General features: G+C 36.9%; 1 protein-coding gene across 3 annotated transcripts in view; it reads right to left on the bottom strand.

Moving 5' to 3' along the window:
• Positions 1–22,500, bottom strand: part of MSH3 (mutS homolog 3) — a 119,208-nt gene that overhangs the window by 5,517 nt on the left and 91,191 nt on the right. For all 3 annotated transcript variants that reach the window (XM_066987708.1, XM_048054345.2, XM_048054343.2), the window contains 3 exons: positions 6,436–6,622; positions 6,095–6,224; positions 2,820–2,994 (listed from right to left, as the gene is read on the bottom strand). In XM_066987708.1, the coding sequence (XP_066843809.1) occupies positions 2,820–2,994; positions 6,095–6,224; positions 6,436–6,622 (492 nt within the window). The remainder of the gene's footprint in view (positions 1–2,819; positions 2,995–6,094; positions 6,225–6,435; positions 6,623–22,500) is intronic.

The raw sequence follows: 22,500 nt of genomic DNA, 5'->3' as shown, positions 1-22,500 counted from the left end.
TTTCTTGTATATATTCCATCTGTAGTACAGTCAATGTAATTTTACAATTAACTTACAGTACCAGAAGCATCAACAAGATGAAATAAAACACTAAGCAAAAGTAAACCGTTAAAGAAAATAAACAGTATTGTAGTTTGCAGAGATACAGATGTTCAGTGTTCAGTTCCTAGAAATTTGCACTTAACAAATCAAGAAGAGAGAATGCATATTCAAATCACTGAGTACACTCATCCTTCCTATTTTCTTTCTAATATTTTTCAATTTAAGAAGGACTCATAAGAGTTGTGACAAGTAAACAAGACATTTAAAATGGGTTAACGCACATTCCTGATGACAAAGATGTCAAGACTGGATGGAATTACACAGTGGATTTTCTTAAATAATATGAAAGTGATTTAAAAAAATAAGACAAGGCAGCTGGCCTGTGGGTATTGTGACAGCACAAGTATACTGCTATGAACAGGCCTGAGTTTGATTCTCACAGTAATTTTTATGTCCTACCGCTGATACACCACAGCAAAGCTCATATCCATTTTAAACTTTGTTAATGTCTCTTGGGGAGGAGGTATAGAAGAACTTTGATATTTAGATCACATTATGGCAATAAAAGAAACTAAAGAGGAACAGGGAAAAGAAAATATAATTACCTAAACAGAACTGCAAAAATTAAGAATTATGTAATACGGTGATTTATGCACTGTTAAGTCATCAGACACATTTGATAATCTGTTATTTTTCACTGACTTGAGCTGTGGGTTCACAGAGGTGCGTCGGGTTCCCTACAAAGTTCACAAAAGAATTTACGATGAGGGAGCGATGTGTAACGGGTCAAACCCAACAAGTCAGCAACTGCTGTGGGGATGGCACAGCACTGCCTCTCATCTGAAGGGGAGACAGAAGTGGCACGCTTGAGGTGGGCTGGGCCGGGCCTCACGGCTACCACAGCCCTACCCACATGCCCACTGCTGACAGAAGCCACGGCCTCCTCCTCTCCTCACTCACACCCTTTTTCAGGTACAGATGCCTTGCTCTCGTGTGACACCAGGAAGCTGAACTCACGTGGCACAAACTGAAGGAAGAACGCCTTTCTGTCTGGACCATATCCCTGTCCTGTTTTGTGGTGGTGCCAAACCAGCCTGGCACAAGGTTGGGATGGGCGATGAGCATCCATCCCGTGACAGGCCACAGGGGACACTCGGATGGCTCCAGTGGCAGGAGGCCGTGGTGACACCTGGGCCCCGGGGGACTCCAGCCGCAGTGGTGAGCCAGGGTGAGGGACTCATCGCAGATGTGGATGAGGGATTTATTCTTTTTCATTGTAAGAATACCAGCAAATTGCATACCAAAAGGTAAAATACAGATGGTAGCTTACTTATTCGAAAGCTGAAAAATGTCACACAATTAGGTCCCATCATTATGATTACCCAGTGAGCCCTAGCTCTTCCCCTCTATGTGCACTGTAAATTAGTCTTCTAATTACATCATCACATACTATTTTTGCTGCTCATAGGTTTTGTATGCAATTAACTCTCTTTTCGGGAATGGAGACATGCTTGAACTCTATTTGTGTCTTATGATTTTGACAGAACGGAGATAAAACGGATATAGTATTTCCCATCTTAATTATATCACACAATAACTCTGGCTTTTCAGCTCATATTCTTACCTTTCTGGACAACATTTTTTTCTAGATCTAGGTAAGACATTGTTAGTAATTTGTCATTTTACTTTTGTAAATTATGGACTACTATTTCAAATGGACATATTCTATCTACCACATTATTTTTCCCCTCAAACCGTCATGTATCTTCAATATGGTTATTTTATTTTGCTTTCTTAAAAGAGGGTAAAAAACACTGTTAGGTACTGCATTCTGATAAGCATCAAAATAACTGATTGCATCTGCAAATAATTAATCCTTAACATTTTTTTAATAAGATTCTCCTACCAGGACTAGTTATTACCACCAGGCAACAAAGATGTTGATTTATTTTATTCCTAAAGGGTTTCTTGAATTTTGCTGATATGACTGGCATTGAAAAATAGTAACAACTGAAAATTTGGTGGAATGCATATGAATAATAGCACATTGTTACACCTGAACTGTATACATAACATTACCAGTAATGTTATGTTATAAAGGTGATGCTATTTGATACACATAAATTTTCATAACTAGTCTAGCATGCAAGATACATACACCCCTAAATGAAAATTGGTTATCAGGAGAATAATAAAATCATCAGACTTTCAGTAAAATTTTGTGTGTTTATATAAAAAATATTTATTGTTAAGTTAAACCAGAAACAAAAATAGCAGCATTTCCTTCTACATTATAGCATGCAAATAGAATGTCAAGTTCTGAAATTAATATATTTTCTAAATCATATATATTTATATTTTCACTGTCATTGTTAGAAGATAAATAGGTATTAGAAGATAGTTATATTTCAAATATAACTTTCAGAATTTCCTCCTGAAAAAAAGTGAAAATACGTATTTGAAAGAATGTACTTGATAGTATAAAGTGTATTCCTAGCGTTAGTTCAATGTGCATTTAGTTTTTTCCAGTCATGACTAAGAGGGTAGCAATTAACCTCTGACATAATAGCTAACCACAAAATCTAAAGCTTTGATTGAAATGGATAGCACAATTTCTTAATCACTTTTCAAAGTTTCATCTCACTTTCTCTTCTCTGAAGGGTAGAAGTATATCTAAAGTAGCTCTTACTGCTCTTTTTAATGCACATTCAGTGCAAAATGGTCCTCCACTCACATCTGGAAGTTTCATTAGAAAAAAATGTCACAATTGTTCTGACCTTTTCATATTCACTAATCTCTCCAACTCCTTTGATTTGTGAGCTGCCTTCTTCAAGATTTCTTCAGGAATATCTGCCAGTTTGGCAACATTTAGCCCATAACTCCTTGCAGTGACTCCTTTAGTTATTTGATAGAGAAAAGTGATAAATTCAGGATTCTCTTCCTCTTCAGATCCTAAAAAATAGAACAAAAATAAAAAAATCCCTCTGTTATATTGATAACATGTAGTAATCCAAAGCCTGAAAGAGCAGAGACTCTGGTTTCATTGTCATTCATACCTCCTGTAAGATTAATCCCATTGACGAAATACGAGATAAAAATGTTTCCTTGAGTTCACGTTTTCCTTGCACATAGTGAGTCTGAAAAAAGTGTTTCACTGTAGTTTTATCTGATGTCTTATTAGACAGAAGTGAGTGCGTACACGTGTGTATGTGTGTAAAAGTTAAGAGTCTTTATATGTCAAATTGATTAGTTATGCTGTAACTGGAATATTGCATTTCATGTCTACCAGACAGAATAAAGGACATGTCAGTAATCCCGCAGTCAAGAAGTCTGTAATACAGCAGAACAACAAAATATTTGCTGCCTGCCAGTAGGTTAGGAGCTACAGAAAAATGCTTAGAGAAACCCAAACGGTTAGGATGGTGGATTCTTTCTATGTCATGACAATAAGATAGAAATGTAAAACACCAATGATCAGAAATCTGATGACTTTCCTCTTCCTCTTTAGACTTTCTTTTTACATCTCTGCACAATCCAGGCCTTGTGTTAACAGCACGAAGACTATGGTGTTATTCACTGCCATTCATTCTTTCATCTTGGAAACACAGGTTTTTGGAAACAATGGAGATTTCCATAAATACTGATGTCTCAAGCTGATTTGATCTGAGTGATCCAAGCCAAAGATTGCAAAAAATATGCCACAAAACACATCTTAAATAAAACAATTCAAACACTGAGACAAGAGACATGGGAGCTAAAGATTCAGCTGAAGAAAGAAATGTGGATGTGCTGTTGCTCCCAGGCTGTGGCAGTAAACCTATTGTACTTTCGTGAGCAAAACAGTGAAGACTGCATGCAGCCTGAAGGTTCAGGCCAAGTAACATTGAAAGCAAGAAGGCTGAAGCAGCAAACTAAAATATAAAGTATAGGGTTTCAAGGACACAACACATAAGGAACAGTAAGTACATTTTGATCTCAACTGCTTGAGAGTATCAGAGATGAACAGTTCAATTAATCAGCTAGATGTGAAATGACATACTGATGCTCCTAAAAATGATGCAGTTAATGGGTGTGGGAATAGAAATGTTGTTTTTGCAGTGTTACATTGTTTAGAAGGAAGGAATGTGGTATTGAGATATGCTTACAGTGATAAGAAAGCTCAGCAGGGGACCTCGTAAAATGCAGACAACCAGAATCCTTAGAGCAATCAGGTGAAAATCACTATGTTAAGTCAAGCCAGATAAGGGGAGAAAACATTACCATCTCAAAAACAGGCCGGCAACTGAAGGCCAGGCATTGTCTGTGAAGCATCAGGTAGATTGTGAACCTGGATTACCCACTCCAGTGGGGAAACAGGGGAGGGTCCTGTCATCAAAAAGTATATAAATTGTGTTTTGGAACTAGTAGGGGCGCTCTCCTGTTTGTGGGGCGCCCGCCATTGCAATCGCGAATAAATTACTACTTCACTGAGATCCTCGCCTGAGCCTAAGTTATTGGCTACGGAGTGTTTCTCACATGGGGAATGTTGGTTTTGCTACGGAGTGCTCACCTAAAGACAATTTTGTATTAAACAACCTGTGCTAAACATTAATGTTTATTTCAGGGATCCCTGCTTCTAAAATTAAACAGAGTACAAAAGCCAAAGTATCCCTCTTGTCTGTATCAGACAAGCCTCCATCCGATGTTGAAGAGTTTCTGTGAGAGTATAGGTTTTGGGGAGGCACTTCTATTTTTAAAACTAACTTTCTGAAAAATATTTTTATTTATACACAGTATTTAGTGACATACTGGAGACCCTCTGTCTGATCAGTTCACAATGTAAGCACATAGTACAATACTAAGAATGAATTATAGGGAAAGATTAATGGCAAATACCATGCCAATTAAGAAAAATAATAATTCTAGTAGTGATCTAGGGAGCATGCCATTACTTTGCAAAGTGGGAAAACTAAAATAAGAACAGAATTGTCAAGTGCCTGAATAAAGCTGATCTATCTGGAAAAAAAGCTAAAGCAGTTTGTATAGAGGGAAATTCTACACCACCAACCATTTTAAGTTTGGAAGGCACGTGAGTAAAGAGTGACAGTGGACAAATCCTATGTGGTTTTTCAAAGTGCTTTTGAGAAGAGCCCTGTATCAAATGCTCTTCTGAAAACCAAGCAGCCATAATCTTCAAGGAAGGCCTTGGCAATTGTAAATAACTGGTGAGCAGACAGGAAACAGATGATAAGAGTCAGTTTGCACCATGAAGGGTGATCATCACTGCAGTCAGACAGAGCTGCTCAACTTATCCATTAGCAAACAAAGAAAAGGGCTAAGCACTAAGGTGACAAACTTACCGAAAATTCTAACTAATTCAGAGCAACAGTGAAAAGAAAAAACAATTTAACTCTTCTGCCTGGTTAAGAACGGGAGTGAAAGGGATTATGATAAAAAATCTGCAAAACTAGGTATGGCACAGAAGGGATAAACGTATCATCAGTCTGACTCAAATCAAGAATAGGGACCAGCAACTGAAGCTACATGCTGTTTCAAAACAGCCTCAAAACAAACAAAAGGAGGTAGCTCCTCACACCAGTAAATGCATTTTAATGCAGTGTTAAATTTTGGAGCTCCTTGACACAGCAGAATGAAGATTTTAAAAGCATATGTGAATACACTGGGGGAATGGACAACCTCATTGAAAAGAAATCGATCAAAGATTAAAAAACAAACAAACAGAAACCACATCTAATTCTTGAAGCCCCCTACACAGCAAGTGTTTGCAGACAGTGGGATCTTTTTGAGAAAGAGTTACCATATGTTTGATCCCTAATCCCTCCTGCCTAGTCCTTTTGTTATTTAGCTACTGGGAGAAGCTGGGTGAATCTTTGATATGAGCTGGCTCAGTCATCCTTGTATTAATTTTGAGAGAGAAATGGTTGTTCAGTTTACAAACCATCAAAATTCTGTGTATAGGCTGATACTTTAGTGCATTTAGATCTATGTAACAGTTATTACAACTTCTGCCTCTACCCAAAATGCCAGAATCTCAGATGGCTTTATACTGTACCTTTTTGGTCAGCACTTTCTTCTTCATTCACCAAGAAAGCCATGTGGTAATTACCAACTTTTTCTGGATACATCTTTTCTAGCTCACAAACTGAGGGATAGTGAGTGACAAACAGTGTCAGCGACTCCACCTACAACAATGAGATAGATGCATATGGTTTTAATTTTTTTTCCCTGAACATACCAACAAAGCACTGGTATCCTTTATACATAAACGTTTGCTCTGAGTTTAGACATGTCACATTTCTGCAAGAATGGAACATATACCATGTCAAAGTAAACCTACAATAAAAAAGTAAAGTAAAAAAGTATTCACAAGTACGTGTCAGACTGATCACTTACATCTGTAATAAAATGTTCCAGTGTAGCATAAGCAATAGCAATTCCATCGTGTGTGCTAGTTCCTCTTCCCAGTTCATCCAAAATTACTAGCGATCTTGAAGTTGCTTTTCTTATTATCTCAGCAGTATCTGTCAGTTCTTCCATAAAGGTACTTCGGCCTTTGTAAATATTATCTGCTGCACCCATTCTGCATTGGGAAACGAAGCAGATCAATTTATTAAGTTCCAATATGAATCATATACAAAGAAAAAAGATCATGATCATGAAACCAGTTTGTTTTAAATCTCCTATTGCTGCTCCAAAGAGAGCAGAAAAGCCAGGCAAAATGCCCACCTTCCAGAACAAGCCACTGTGTAGGAAAAAACAAACAAATAAACAAACAATGGCAACAGCCCATAGTGTATATGTGAGAGTACTCTAAAGGACTGAAAGGTCCAGAGGGAGCAATTCGTGTACCATTAAGTAACGGCTTGCATGCATTTCCCAAGGCAACAGGGCACACTAACCCTGAAGGCATCTGGGGCGGTTAGGCTGTAAGGACAGCAGGAAACTTTTCTGTCCCGTCCGTAGTCTAGTCCCAAGGTAAATCTACAGACAGTAAATACAGCATCCAATGCCAGCTACAGGAATCAGGGTGGAAAGAGGAGGCAGACTAGGGGTGCATGCAATTAGCATGCAGATCTTCCATCTTGAGAAACTGTACAAGGCAGCTTGCTCTCCCCTTTAAAAAGGATCCTGAAATTTCAGACCAGCCAGCACATTAGAAGGAATCCAGCAAAGGTAGCAGTGAACAGGAATATAATTTTTATTTATTAAAATTTTTCCAGTTTGTCCATCTAATGTGTATATATTTAAATGCTAGAAACACCTGAAGGTATCAAATACTAACACTAGAGATACACTGGAAACTCATGTGACCAGGTATTTGTCCATTCACATAGATACAGCAGGCAATAAGAAAATAACAGGCAATAAGAAAATAACAATCATTTCTTCCAATTATAAAGGTGCACAGTCTTACTAGTATGCTAATAATAACTTTAAGAGGAGATTTTTCTTCTCATCCTTTTCCGTAACTGTCCTTCAACTTACCAGTCTCTGTGCAGGTGATGATTCTCCTCCACTCACCATGCACACACACACATTCCTTCGTGATTCTTACAGGTATTTTAACACTGTTTCAGATTCATGCAACCTTCAGCCCTTCTATTCATTTTGTGAAACCACAATTTTCATCCCAAAAAACTGTTAGTAATTCACCCCATTTTTCTTTTCTTGTGCAGGTTTCCGCACCTACTCAATAACTAGGCTTTCTACCTGGAAGAAATAATGTTTCCTTCCTCCATATATGCTTTTCAATTACGTTAATCACATTACAATGTCACTTTGGAGATAGGTTATCATTAGCAAGCCACTGAGTAGGGCTGTAAAAATGGATTTGTTCACTCTCATCATCCAATAATATAGTTACATACAAGCCACACTGATTTAAGGAAAACTGACTCATGGGCTTAGCATATTACATTTTCAAATATAATAGCTGGCCACAACAGTATTTAAAGCCAATCAAAACCTTGAAAGAGAATCCCAGTGTAGCTTTTTTCTCTCAGTCTTTTGCTGTATCTTTCTCTAATGTAATTGCTTTTGTTGCCTACAGAAGCACTAGCAAGATTCTCATTATTTTATGAGGATCTTATAATTGCGAAGAGTAATTGACTACCTATACCCAAACTGTCATGTTGAACACAGCATGGTTATGTTTCCTATATATTCTCCAGTTCCTGTCTTTAAAATTTTGTATGGGGGTATACATAACTTAACAATATGCAAATCTGCAATTATTAGTGAACTAATTTTGGTTGGGGATAGGCATTATGATGCAACGAGCACATTGAATGGTTATGTGCAATATTTCATTGAATATGCGTTTGCATACATACACACTGGGTACACTCCAAAAGAAAGGTGAATTTGCACATAAGCTAATTAAACTTTACATTAATTTTACTGAATTAAGTATATAATTCAGGGTATCGAGACATTGTGAAATTAAGATTTTATTAAACCACTTGCTACTGCAATCCCTCTAAATGCCTTAAACATGTACTACAATGTTAAGAGCTATGAACACATTGCTGAATTTCTCATAGTGCCCCATAACCTGGCTTGCACATTTCCTAGCTTGGTTCAGCAAGCATATACTATTGCAAAATTAAACAATCCCCATTTATTGCAAGATTGGATAGATCTACAGAGAACAATCAATTAGATCAGTTTTTAACACTATAAGCTACAAGTAAATTCACCAGTAAAATAAACATTTTTACGTCTCAAAAATCTCTAGCTTTGTAATGGGCAACTTTAACCTTACTTTCCAACCCTAGGATTATTGGCATTATTATTTGATCATTTTTACTTGGTTTTTCATTACAGAGACAGCACCTATATAGCCAGGCAGACTGTTCTGCACCTCTGACAATTACACTGAGAATTTTCAGTTCTACTTTTTTCTTGTATTCCATTATTTCCATAGAGCCCTCCAAATCATTTAGTCATTTTGAATCTAATTTGCATTTGTGAAAATAGTTTTCAGAACTTCCTCACTAAATGCTCAAGATACAAACAGAAATGAGTATTATCTTTCTCTTGTGCAAAAGAAGCCTTTCTTTTCAGCATCTCAAAACATTCAAATCCAACTCAGCCTTATCTACAGATCAAAAAAAAAGTGTATTTTGAAATGACATACACTCTTAAATGTCATACTTGAGAACAGATAAAATTGTTCTTTCTAGCTCTGTCCCTTATACTAGGAGAAGCAATGTGATAAGCAATATTATCCTAGAAAGAAGTGAGAATAACTATTTCAATAGTGTATGTATAAAGCAAATAGTTAAAATGCAGCAAGGCATTACTCCTTAAATATACGAAAAAAAAACATGATACAATGAATTGTTTGGGTCAAAACAGCTATTACTTCAACAATTCTTTGAGTTTAAATCAGCGATAATAAATCCCATTAAACTTCTAAAAGATTCAATTGCTTTTATTTCATATATTAATGTATTTTGTCTCTTAAATGTTTTTATATATCAAAACATTATGCATTTTTCTGTAATGCTCAATGGAATCCAGATGATTTACCACTGTTATCAGCTACTCTATAGGTAACGCTTGGGATGTTATCCTGATGAGATTGTTGGATTAGAAATCTTAAAAAGAAATACTACAGATATTCTTATATATCTATCTTAAAGTTGCCAGCACTTAAGTCACTTATTTATCTATTTATTTATTTATTCCTCTAACAAGGTGCCTACACTGGGATCAGATACTTATCTAAATTTTATTTTAAGCAAAAGTAACCATTTCATTAGATTTTAATACTCTATTTTTAACTACAGTAGAAAACAATACAGAGAAATAAACCAAGACTAATGAGTGATCCCTAGTAGAATGATGCAGTCATGTTATTCGCTACCCAAATTCTCTTTTCTCCCCTCTCTTTCTTAATTAAAAAATATTAATAAAGAAAATCAGGAAAAAGGGTTACAACAGAATAGGACAGACACAGAAGAAAACCATTAGAGCAACACCACTCAACTTCACTAGCTCTGTCTGTTAAAACACCAGCTACTGGAAGCAGTGACACAGTTAATATGAAAACTTCCATTTCTGCTATGGAATTTCTGAAGTCTACGTTCAGGAAAATTACTGCATTCTGCCCACGAGGAACGTGCAGACATCCAATATGAAGAGCGCCTCTTTAGTGCTGGCAAGAGATCCATCACTCCTCAGCAAATGCAATTTGGCTGGAAACCACTTGTTATAATGTCTCTTTGACAGCCAACCAAATTTCATAAAATTAAAAGCTTTTCATCTTATAATATTCAACACATTTATTATGTAAAGAAAAAATACTGGGAGGTATTATCCCTTTTCAGTGCTAGATTTCAAGTGGTAAGGATTCTTGTCTATAATCTCTGTATAAAACAACAGCAAATGCAGCGTTTTCATAAATTAATTTTTGGAGGATAAATTAGATGATAAACAGCACTACCTACCTTTATGCAAATCAGTTAGCACTACATGCATAACCTGTATGTGACCCCTTTGAGAAAATGATATTTTTATTTTTTTCCCTGCAGTAGCAGCATTCAGCAGCACTGCTTTTTTAACCTGCTCTTGTGAGTCAGTGCATGCATACAACATCGACCTTTTCCAGAGCAAATGCTCACCATTCTGGGAAGGTATCCTATGATATTTTGTCCTGCAAGGCTCTATAAATGCTGAGAATTTTCTAATGATACAGGGTATGATACCACTCAGAAAACCCTAGAATAAAAATAGCATTAACGTTTTCCTTGTATCCCAGGAATTTTTATGAAGTCAGTATCCATTTAAACTTGCTCTCAACAAGCATGAACTCATACTGGGGCACTGTATGTCCCTCAAAGTTACCTCAAATTCTGGTGCTTTCAAGCTCTTGATCAGCTGGGCAGGCCAAAGTCCTCTGACAGTCATCCATGAAAAATTTGTAAGGAGGGAGGAAATGAAATTCAGGCTGCTGAGCTCTTCTTGGAGCTCCGTCACTCAGCACCCTGTTATTACTGCTCCCAAAAAAACAGTGTCCTGGAGCAGGGGACAGACTTGCAGACCGGGAATGGCTCACAGTAGTCTAAAATGACATTATTTTGGAAGGGAGCAGGGAGTGTCATCGTCATCCCCCCCTCCTGAGAATTGCTGCTGCTGCCCTGTGCTAGCAGCCCTGGGGTAAAAGATACAACTTGTATGTTAAACCAGAAATTGCCCTAGTGTGACAGACAGCAGTGAAAAAATGAACTTCTCAAGCAGAAAAATTCTTCTTAAGTCCAGAAGTTTCTACTTGAGTCTGTTTCCGTGTTATCTTTTAGAAGAAGTTATCCTACTTGCTGCTGGCTTGGTTATAAAACAAAGAACACCGTGTGGACCCCAGGTATTCTGTTCTTTTATGTTAGTGTGAAGGATTCACACTACTTGTGAAAATGACCAAGCAGTGGTCTGAGGCCTACCAGTAGTAAAAAAGCAACCAAATGAATTCCAAAACAAACAAAAAAGCGTTTCCTAAAGCCTTATTTTCTTACATGAATGGCATCCCGATGCCATTCATTTGTAGTTTATAAAACACTTAATGTTGAAAAAAATTAAATGAAATCTAAGATTTTTCAACCTTGATTTTAAAAAGATCTACTTGACTAAAAGTCCATCCGACTAAAATACCAGAAAAATGAAACCCATTGCCTGTTGCAGCAGAATAAATCTAATTAGTGTAGAGCCTCTACGGACTGCCTTTGCAAAGACTGCAGTTATCAAGAAAAGGCATCCAGATTTCCAGGTATGGTTTGATTTCCCAGGGATCTGAATTTGAAGCCAGACTTCTCAGAAGGTACTCATAGTCAAATTATTTATTCATCAATAACAACTAACACTAAAACAGAACTACTCTTTTCTCAGAGCTTATCTCAAGCAGCAGTTGTAGAATACTGCTCCCAGCAACAACAAAGAATTTCTTCTGTGGTTCAAAGAGAATTCTGAGAAAAATACAAATAAAATACATGTGGAATGTGACCTTACAATTCCACTCACTCCCTCTCACACAACACCTTCAAAATGTCATTTCAAAGCTCACTGTATTTGAACAGGTGTTATTTAAATTAAAATCATCTCTTTGTAGAAAACGGGTTGGAAAAGTGCAGGTATTAAGTGAAGATGTTTAAGAGATCAGAAAATTTGATATTGATGAATATCAAATTTGAATGGCAGAACACAATCACAATTTCATTTCAACGCTTAGGTTAAGTTTTCCATTGAGCTAGGTTTTTAAGTTTCTATTAGGCACCCAGCTGCAAATTTAGTTAACTGCAGTCTTAACAGACAAATTAAGAGTATTAGACAAGATGTAATGTTAACATATTAACCTGAGGGGTCATTCCCACCCCTCATAATCCTCAAGCATATACAAAAAACGCAATTAAAACACAGTCCTGCCCTCCTCGTTGCAAACAGCACTTATCCAGACTTCTCAAGTTAAAAATTATTTGTAGTTTGCAAAAGGGTTTGCTGAGAAAATGAGAACAGAAATCCTGAACTGGGACCGGCAAGCTGGCTATTGCATGCAGATCCTCTCCTACCACATTTCCAAGTACCTAGCACCTTTAACCAGAACAATCATTATGTTTTGCCCAAAAAAAACAATTTGATATCCTGCATATTTTAGAAACATTCAAACTGCTAATGAGAATTTCACAGTGGTTATTCTAAAAGTAACCCAAGTCACATAGCTTAACTTCTGGCTACTTTCCATTTACAATGAAAATTTATCTAGTAATTCTTTAGAAGATAGCATCTGCAAATTTACAACAGTTCACTGGCAAGAAACTAATGCTTCACACTCCCCCACAAAGTACTGGTAAACCATTTACTTCACTTCCATCAAGCTATTGCGGATCCAAACCAAAAACTGACAATAAGAAAAAAAATCTTACTGAAACTGCAATTACAAAATTAAAAAACAAGCAAACAAACAAACAAACTTCTTATCCGAAGTATGACAGGATGCATTGTTATCAGGACAGTTACTATTTTTGCATTTATGGGCAACTTCCGAGAAGTAAATGTGTGCAAAGTTACATGGACGACAGTGACAAAAATTATAAAATGTTCATAATACAAACCTATTTACAGTCAACATGCATGCACATGCTCAACTGTTTCTACAGCTGCTTATTTGCAAATTATAAATTAAGAAATATCTACGGTACGTTACCTAATTTAAAAGAGCAGTAGTTAAAAAGCTTGACAATGCATTACACATTTAGTGTAAAATACATTCTAATTTTGTAATTTATTATATGATATTCTAAGTCACTGACAAATTAATGAAACTAGTAAAACCTAAGACCACTATCAATACATACTTTGCATTATGCTAAAAAAAAAAAAAGGCAAGTCCAAAGTGATTTTAATACTCAGTTTCATAATCTTGTTTTTAACATTTTTTGCCATATCACTAGGTAGCTGAAGTAGCCAGAACAAATCATCAATTAAATCCTTATTGCCTTTTATAACTAGTCAACAGAGACATGCTGCACACACTGGCTTTCCAGTATACTCAAAGAAACGAACCTAACAGATCAGCTTTCTAGATATGAATGGCATTGATTTTTATTTTTTTTTTCCTGAAAGCCACAGGAAACAAAACCAACCACAGATTGAAGTGAACATTCAATATTTTAAAAGCTTCACCTCAACTGACAGAACCAGGTAGGACTGAGTTCAGAAGAGCCAACACCAGTCTAATCAATACAGTCACTGAATGACCAGCAGTTACCAATATTCTCTCATTTCTGATGCTTTTTAAGGCAACAGAAATACATGTGCTCTTGGGAAAGGCTTATGCTAGATCACCTGGCGATGAATACTTGAATAAGTTCTTCTCTGAAATTCAGCTGCAATACCCTCAAAAGCACTAGCACTCCTAAAAAAAATAAAATAAAATAAAAAGGAAAAAAAAGGTCACCTAAGGCATCACTGACTGTTAAAATAATCCAGCTGGTGGTTCACTCTAAAATTTTCCATTGTATTTTGAAATTGAACTTTCTTGAGTCTATGTTGCACTTTCTCCACTCCACATGAATTGCTTCCTGCAGCAGCTGTCTCAGAGGAGGTGGGTGTCCAGCAGCATGACAAACACACCACGGTCCTGCAGCTGGGCAGATGAGCGGAGGAAAACCCCCAGACCTAGGCTGGGGAGTGGATTTACTTGCTAACATTTCATTTCAAATAACTCCCATGACAGAAAACTTGGAGCAGGTTACTCTAAGGTCGTGGGTTTTTGAGTAACTTAGGCAAGTGACCAGCAATGCACTTCCCTTTTCTAAGCACGAGGAAAAAACAAAGTTTGGTATGGCTGTGTGTCTTCTGACAGTGAGCTGAACTCCTGCAAAATTTCCCCCTCCTTCTCCCACTAATATTAAGTTCAGTCAATATCCAAAAAAAGGATAGGTTTAGTGATACTATATTTATGCTGAAGTGGACAACTCTCAGCGATTTCTGGAATCCTCTAAAACTAAGAGTCTCTTTGGCTGGAAGTTTTACAACCTTCATCGAGATATTTGACAGAACAAAGCGCAACAACACAGACACAAAAGCAGAATTAGATCAAGCGATTAGAAGAAAATTTTTAGGAACAGAGCTTTTAATGCATATATGCATAATATCCAACAATGTTTTATGCTTCGGATTTCCAGCAGTATCTATAATTTTTATATTCCTATACATCCATAAAGAATCCTGAGAAGTATGCAACCAGCATGTAACTTTACAGCAAACTAAGCTGTATTCCTCCAAAAACTGTGCACAGTAATGTAAATTCTGTGTTGGAGCGTGAAAATGATTTTATACCTAATACATGAACAGATTGCTCTCTACAGGTCAGTCAGGTTTTATGTTAAAAATGTACACATTTTACTGATGGTCAGGGAAAGAACACATTAAAAGTACAATCATTTTGCCGAAAGATGTTGTAAGACTAGGTGTTCAAATTAGTGTGTTTATTTGCAAGCCATCAGTGTCAGCCCAAAAAAGCTGAAAACGTGATAAAGACAAAAACACACCCCTAAAACATGCACAGGTTTACACTTACTACTCTCAGATTCCACTGAGGGAACTCAAGGTAATTAAGTTAATGTGCATATGTAGCTGAAGGATTGAGGCCAAGGGGGGATTAAAAAGCAGGAACTATAGCAACAGACTAGGGACAATAGCTGAAGCATTTGGCATAAGTGAACTTTTCCCCTTTAAACCTGTGGACACTCCTGAAAATCCAATTCAAAATGTGACTAGGTTAAATCTTAGCACGGGTCAGTTTTAGAAAGGTAAGTACCGCCATTTCGGGGAAGGAGTTTCAGCCCAGACTTCCTGTAAAACAGATGGTCAGCTTCACATGCAAATTTTCTTCCCCCCCCCCCCCCCCCCCCCCCCCCCCTTTTTTTGCCCTGTATACCATTACAAGCCTTCCAGTTCATTTTCAGGGATAGTATAATATGCAGCAGAAATTATTTTATATATCTCCTTGTAGATATAAGTAACTGTCTGTTATTGTCTTAAATGAATTTTCAAACTTGATTTACACCCCTGCAAACAAAACAGTTCTTTGTAATTACAGATTTTACCAAATGCCATGTATGTAAACTGAAGACTGTTTTATTAAATATATACGTTATTACATGTATATAAGGTACAGACCTAACAATGCAGATGCATGTTACTATGAAATAAACAGACATGAAACTAAATTAGCTATAAATACGTGCAGCATAATTTAATAATATTCTGTAGTTACAGAACACTGTCAGAAGTAGCTACAGTTCAAACGCACTCCATATATCCAAGACATAACTTTTCTGAAAAAAAAAAAGAAAAAAAAAACAGAAAAAAAACATTTTCCTTTTAACAACACTAACTGCAACTTTTACTCATTCTCTTCTTTTTCGAAAAGAATATCTCCATGTGATAGAAAATAGGTGCAAAGAATTTAATACAACCTCCTTTTTTTGTCCCTGAAAGCTGAGAATAATTTACCCCAGAAGTGTAATTATATGACTGTAAAGCATAAATGAAAGGCTTAAGTCATTTTTGTTATTCTGGCAATAAACACAAATACAATTAAGCAAGAACAAAATGAAACAAATTACTGTGCCATAAAGAAGTAATAATTCTGAAAATTACTTTTGGGTCTTGACAGCTAACAAGTTTTGTTGGTCTGACTGTCACTGTTGCTTTCCAGAGTAATACAGATACTAAAACAATTCTTGTTTAGCCTATCTGTACACAGAATTCTAGTATGAACTTGCCAGTCACTTGGGATTGCTTGTTATGAACGGTTCCTTACTTCTCTGCACAAAACGCAAATTAATGTGTACAGCAAAAATAATAAGCATTGCCACATGTAATCCAATGGTGTGAAAAGAGACCTTTGTTCTGACATTTTCTGACCCTTATCTTTCAGAGTCTAACTGCATGGGCAAATCGAGAGAACGTAGTTGTCTTCAAAAGAAAATGTGAACTCCTAAAATATTTTCAGGTGAAAATAAATAAATGAATGAATAAATAAATAAATAAATAAGGCATCAACAAAGCTTTTGACCAAAACCATGCAGTTTATAGAAAAATAACTCTGCTAAATAATTAGCTCCTCCATAGCTTCTGTTCAGCATTTTCTCAAGGCAATTCCTGTATTACACAGGATGCCTGCAGACAGCCCTGGCAACCACAGCTGTCACCTCAAGAACGGAATTTCATAGCTTAGGTTTCATGATGGAGATATGAAGAAGCTGACTAGCTGAATCTTCATGCCAGATTTCGTGATCTAACTGATATTTCTAGGACTGACAGGAAGACTAATCTTCATAATCCTACTTTGTAAACCTCAAAAAAATCAATAAAGCTTAATACAGCAATAAATGGAACCAAGGACTTTTGGAGTTTGGTAATTGGTCTTTTGAGTTAAGACAGTAAAGTTCATAAACATGAGAGGTTATAGGTTATTCTGCTAAAATATTACAGAGATTGCCATAAAGGATAACTACTTATTACGTATGTGAATGCCCATAATCTATGCCACTCCAACCCAGTGATCTGACTCATTTCTGAGGCTGTGGCTGACACAAGAATTCAGAGAAAGGCACAGAAACTGTGACATGGGAATAATGCTGAACTTCTGAGAAATATTTATTTTTGCTAAAGATTAAAAACGAAAAATCACATATACATGAACTCATGTATACTTCCAAGTATACGTTATTTCAGTTTAAAAGTTATTACCAAATCCCAATCAATTTAGCTCCCCAGGAGTGAAAAGCAGTAACTTTATATTCCACTCATACAACAAAGGTCTAAAATCAAGATGGGACGGGCTTATTTAAAACATGAAGGCTCCCCACGTCTTTCCTGCACACCAGCAGCCATTTTGAAAAGCTATCAGCATGCTTCCGCCTTAACAATCAAGGTTAAGCACACAGTGTAGATTTGGATGGAAGACACATTTTTTCATGTTTAGTGAAAACACTGCATAGGAAGAGACTTCTAATCAAGAATGTTTCTAAACCATTTTAAAGCAGGTGAGTTCCTGGGCAGTCTCTCTGCAGATAAAGTTCATCCATGAAATGAACAATGCATAAGTAGGAAAGAATATAACAAGCTGAATTCTGGTCAGAACGAACTGCGCGGTTTTTCAACCATTGCTTTCCTATTGCTGGGCAAATAACACAGTTTCTGCTGTGAAGCTCTGAAAAAATGGAGCTTGTTATTTATTTATTATTTTAAACAAGCACCTGTAATTTTTTACCCTCTGTCCTGCTCCTGTGTTGCTGCCTTCCACTGACCTGCTAGTAAAACCAGAATTAAATAAGTGCAATGTTACTTGCCCAGATAAAAAAAAAAAAGCTGGGAAGTTTTTGCCATCAGCAGTTAGACCAATGGAACACCCATTTCCACTAATACTCGACAAGCCCTATTTCACTTTTATTCTTTAGTGATTTACCTCAGATCTCAATCCATTGTGAAGAGTGTTTGGAAAGCATCTCCCATTCAATTTTTGTTCTGAGTGAAACATTTTCTTTTTCTTGCTTCACATACCACTCCATACTGTGCTTTCCAATTTTCTGAAGATTTCTTTAAAAATGTACTCTGAACAAGCCTTGCAACATTTTAGTCTGTTAAAGTAAATCATGCAATTTTAAATACCTTTCAAATTTTAATGATGGTGACATTCCAATGAAGGAAATTAAAAATAAATACAAACATCCAAAATTGATTGCCCAAATGTTTGCAGGTGCTAATAAAGTATTTGCTTTACATCATGATTTTTAATTATACTAAAATTTGTAATGATGCCATAAATATGTGCATTTTATCTGCTTAAAAATATTATGCTTGTTTAGAGATAAAATACTGAGGTTTGTCTACTAGTTTCTTTCAGCTCCTCATACTTGACAAAACAGTAATGAGTGTGTCAAGTTCTCAGAATTAAATAGCTGTTAGTTTTTAAGGAGGTAACATCCAAATGTTTATTGAAAGACCTGTCCTCTTTTGAGAATCAATTCTATCTTTTAGTGAGCAGAATAAAGTAATAATAGAATAAATAGAATAAATAAATAGAATAAAAGAATAAAGTAAGCAGTATGTTTGAATAAAACATACAGCAAAAAAACAATTACTGTATGCTTAATGCAGATTCTTGAATACCTTGACAATTCAAGAAACATGGATTTAAAAGGGCTGGATTTCTTTTTTTTTTTTTTTTTCCTAAGTTTACTTTGAGGAAATGCTCCGTTGCTAAACCCTCCTCTTAGCTTTAAGAGTATTTCTTTCCACTTTATCATCTCTTACAGACCATGCCAAAAAAGGGCAACTATTGGGGACCTTAAGAAAACTTCAGTTATTCCTAAAGATCACTTAACTATATCAAACTGTAAGAATTTGCTACACCTAGCCACAGTTCTGCTTTTGTAATAATACACTTGTAGGTTGAATAAACTTGCTTCTTCTACAAGGGAGAGCAATTACAGACGGATAGCCATGCTCTGCTGTACACAGTAAGTAGACTTGACAGAAAAATCGTATTACCTGTGTGCTCTTGAGTGCTCTGCATCTCAAGTTTGTGCTCTGCAGCTGATCATCATGCCATTGACAATACATGAGATTCTTCCAGCACAAGGAGCAGCAGAAATAAGTAGCGTATACCAATGAGAAAGACGTCTGACACAGACCCTGCAGAAACAGATACCTGCAGTCCTTGCAAGGATTACAAAGACAGGTTATGAAAACAGGCCAAAGGCCATGTCCATCCCGCATTCTTGCGGTCACAAACTTTCCCTATTTCCTGGACAATAAATTATCTTTAAGATGCCAGTTCTTACAGCAGAAAAATAATATGGGTGAAAGTATCCATGATGGTTCTAGTGCCTCAGGCAAAAAATGTCATTTCAGTGTATATAAATGTCCCTCCCTCCTCATGTATTGGCAGTGTGGATCTTATAGCACCTGATTGACACGGGTCCTTTTACTCCCCGGATGATGGAAATGAGGACTGCCAGTCACATCCCTCAAGCAGGGATTCAAATACTGCTTTTTCAGATCTAACATCAAGCTCACATCCAAAAGAGTGTACAACGTTCACAAATTTTCATAAAATACCCTGCAAGCTTTGCAGATTTCTGGATCAACTGAAGATATTACATGAGCAGTAGCAGCAAGCCTTGACAGGCAGCATGGAGGCACAGTCACCAGCAGCAGAGCAGCAGCCTGCATTGAGTTATCCACTTCGAAAAATTCTGTGATGAAATGTCTTAGCCTTCAAAGCAGCTTCCTACTGACAAAAAAAAACCTAAGTTTCATCAGTGTCACCATGTGAAGTGAGGTATATGTAGAAATGACGCCATTTCTTCTTTAGACTGTAATGCACAATATAAGTTGACTGCCTGATTTGTGCAAAGGGCTGAAAACAGCTGCTCACATTATGCAGAGAACACAGAGGACAAAAGGAGCTTTCTTTCCCTGTTGCCTACTCTGTTTCTTACAAGAGAAGTAAGAGTTGTATGGTCAGCAGTACTGGGGTACCTCTACAACAGAGTGATACTCATGATGTTTCAAGAAATCAGGCTCAACTGGGATAGGAAAGCCAGACTGGAATGATATGATACTCTGGGAGCCACTGGCACAACTTACTTGCTCACTGACACTCCTGTGCAAGAATGAGTAACACGGGATGTAACATGGGATGTGTTTTCAAGCATAGATTCAGCCTATTCAGAGTTGATTTTCTGGACTCTAGAAAGACTAAGCAGATGAGGGGTAAGTACAGTCCTGTGAACTGTGTCACTACATCCATAGCTTGTGAGGACATAACTGACACTGACTTGGGTAGGCCTTCAGACGCAATAGCAGGAGGTGATCTTAGGTTGGTGAGCCTCTCAATAACACTGTTGTTATTTGCAGAAATCGCAATTCCTCCCTTTTGCTAAACTGAGAATCACTCTTCTTTGGCAAGGTATTTATGCTTGGAACTGGATCTCAGCTGTTGGAATTGCATAAAATGATCCAACTGAGGCCAGTGGTGAGGGAGATGTATCTCATTATTTCAGTGTTGGATGAAGCTGCCAGTTCTCAACCAATGTAGAAAACATCTTTTCCTTTCCTCTGCCTCCTCCCTCACCTTATAAGCTCACAAAAGCTGAAAAGTTTCTTATGTCTGAAGGGCAGTAAGTTAGACCTCTGAGCTGGGGTCTGAAGACTACCTTCACGGACAACTCCGAGACGTTTTGCCTGAAACTGATGTTCTCCCTCAGCTTCTACATCTGGGAACGCAGGAAGACCACATGCATGCCAGAGACATGTGCAAGCACCTCAGCGTGACACAGCTTCTGCTGAAACAATCAGAAGCATCAGGTCACTGCATTAAGTCAGCCTAATTTATATGGCTCTGCAACTTTGTCATGCTATAAAGACATGTGAGGATCAGCTGCCCAAAGACTTCTGTACTCTACTTTTAGTTGCATGAACAGCTATTACACTTTTTCAAAATTATTACACAAGGAGGAAAGACATACAAGAAAATTACAAAATAGCTACGTAACTTGAACACTGGAACAGTATCTGAAGGACCCTGTATATAGACACACAAGTACGATCTAGAAGAACAAATCCATCCACCCCTGAGGTGAGCAATGGCCATCTGTTTTCACAATGTTTTATGAAGAACAGTGGAATTTGAATTGAGTTCCTCCTAACTATAGACTCAGCAATTAGGAATGCCTTCTATGTTAAAAATACATCTAAATCATCTGTTACAGGGATAAAATGTAGGTCAAAGTCGTGCATATCTAAGTACAGATCATGTGATGTGCAGAGCCAATACCAAGACAATTGTCTTGAAGTGCAGGTAACCTGCATGTCCTACATAAAATAAAAGAATTAAACTGCTGCTTATCTAGGTAACCTTCAACTACCAGTTAAACTTGTATTGCCAACCTCCTCCACCCCTCAGTTTTCTTAATATACCCTGACAATTCAAACACCATTCCTTTGCCATTATAAAGATTAAAGACAAACCGAGACTCAGTAAACAGAAAGAGAACTCCTTTGAAAGAGAGGAGGTGCGTGAGTGGGCAATCTACATGCATCTCACTGATGCTTCTTTGTATTCCATTAACCTTTAAGCATGTAGTACATAACCTGCAAGAGGCAGCTTTCAAATGCAGTTAAGCACTCTGCAGCATACTAGTTCAGGCAATTGAAGCTGTCCTTTAAATAGCATGCCCAGCTTGGCTGACGGTACAAAAACCTCATGGGAACATGCATGGTGCTGTAGTGTGACTGTGCTTACTGGTGTCTGGCCACTGGGATAAATGCAATAGCTTTCATTTTAACACAACAAGAGAAAGGTAGGCAGGTAAGTACTCTAGAAAGGAATTCCTTCTTTTGCCTCTCACTGTCTCCTGGTGTTGGTAGGAGTTGTCTTCTTAAAGGTACACTTTCTACTGAAAGCTTGTGATTTCAAGAATTTGATTCTTAGGATTCTGAATACAAGACCTTCGGTAATCTGAACTATTAATTTGCTTGCTTATTTGAACACATTTTAGCTTCAAATTATTACAGCTTTCTTTGCATCTCAGTTTTGAAAACTGACCCTTATGAAGAGCTACTGTTGACCTACAGGATTGAAGGTTTCTAGCTCCAGTAAATTATTTCAATAATAGATCAAGTGTGACCTCTTTACAAGTCAGCTTTCTTCAGCAGCTAAACACTGTTAATTCTGAATGCACTGTTAGGTCAATAGAATTTCTTTCATTAGTTCCTCCATATGTGTGTGTCCACACTTGCTTTGTCATTTTACAAAACACACAAACATTATATTACTATCAATGTCTGAATAACTAAATGAGTAGAAGAACTAACACAAATTGAAGATTAATTGAAAAGAAAAATTGAACCCATTTACTGCATTAAGAACTTTCAAACATATTGAAG

Source organism: Anser cygnoides, chromosome Z (assembly GCF_040182565.1).
Source record: "Anser cygnoides isolate HZ-2024a breed goose chromosome Z, Taihu_goose_T2T_genome, whole genome shotgun sequence".
Lineage (NCBI taxonomy): Eukaryota > Metazoa > Chordata > Aves > Anseriformes > Anatidae > Anser > Anser cygnoides.
The sequence above is the reverse complement of the archived record's forward strand: the minus strand, read 5'-3'. Positions and strand labels throughout refer to the sequence as shown.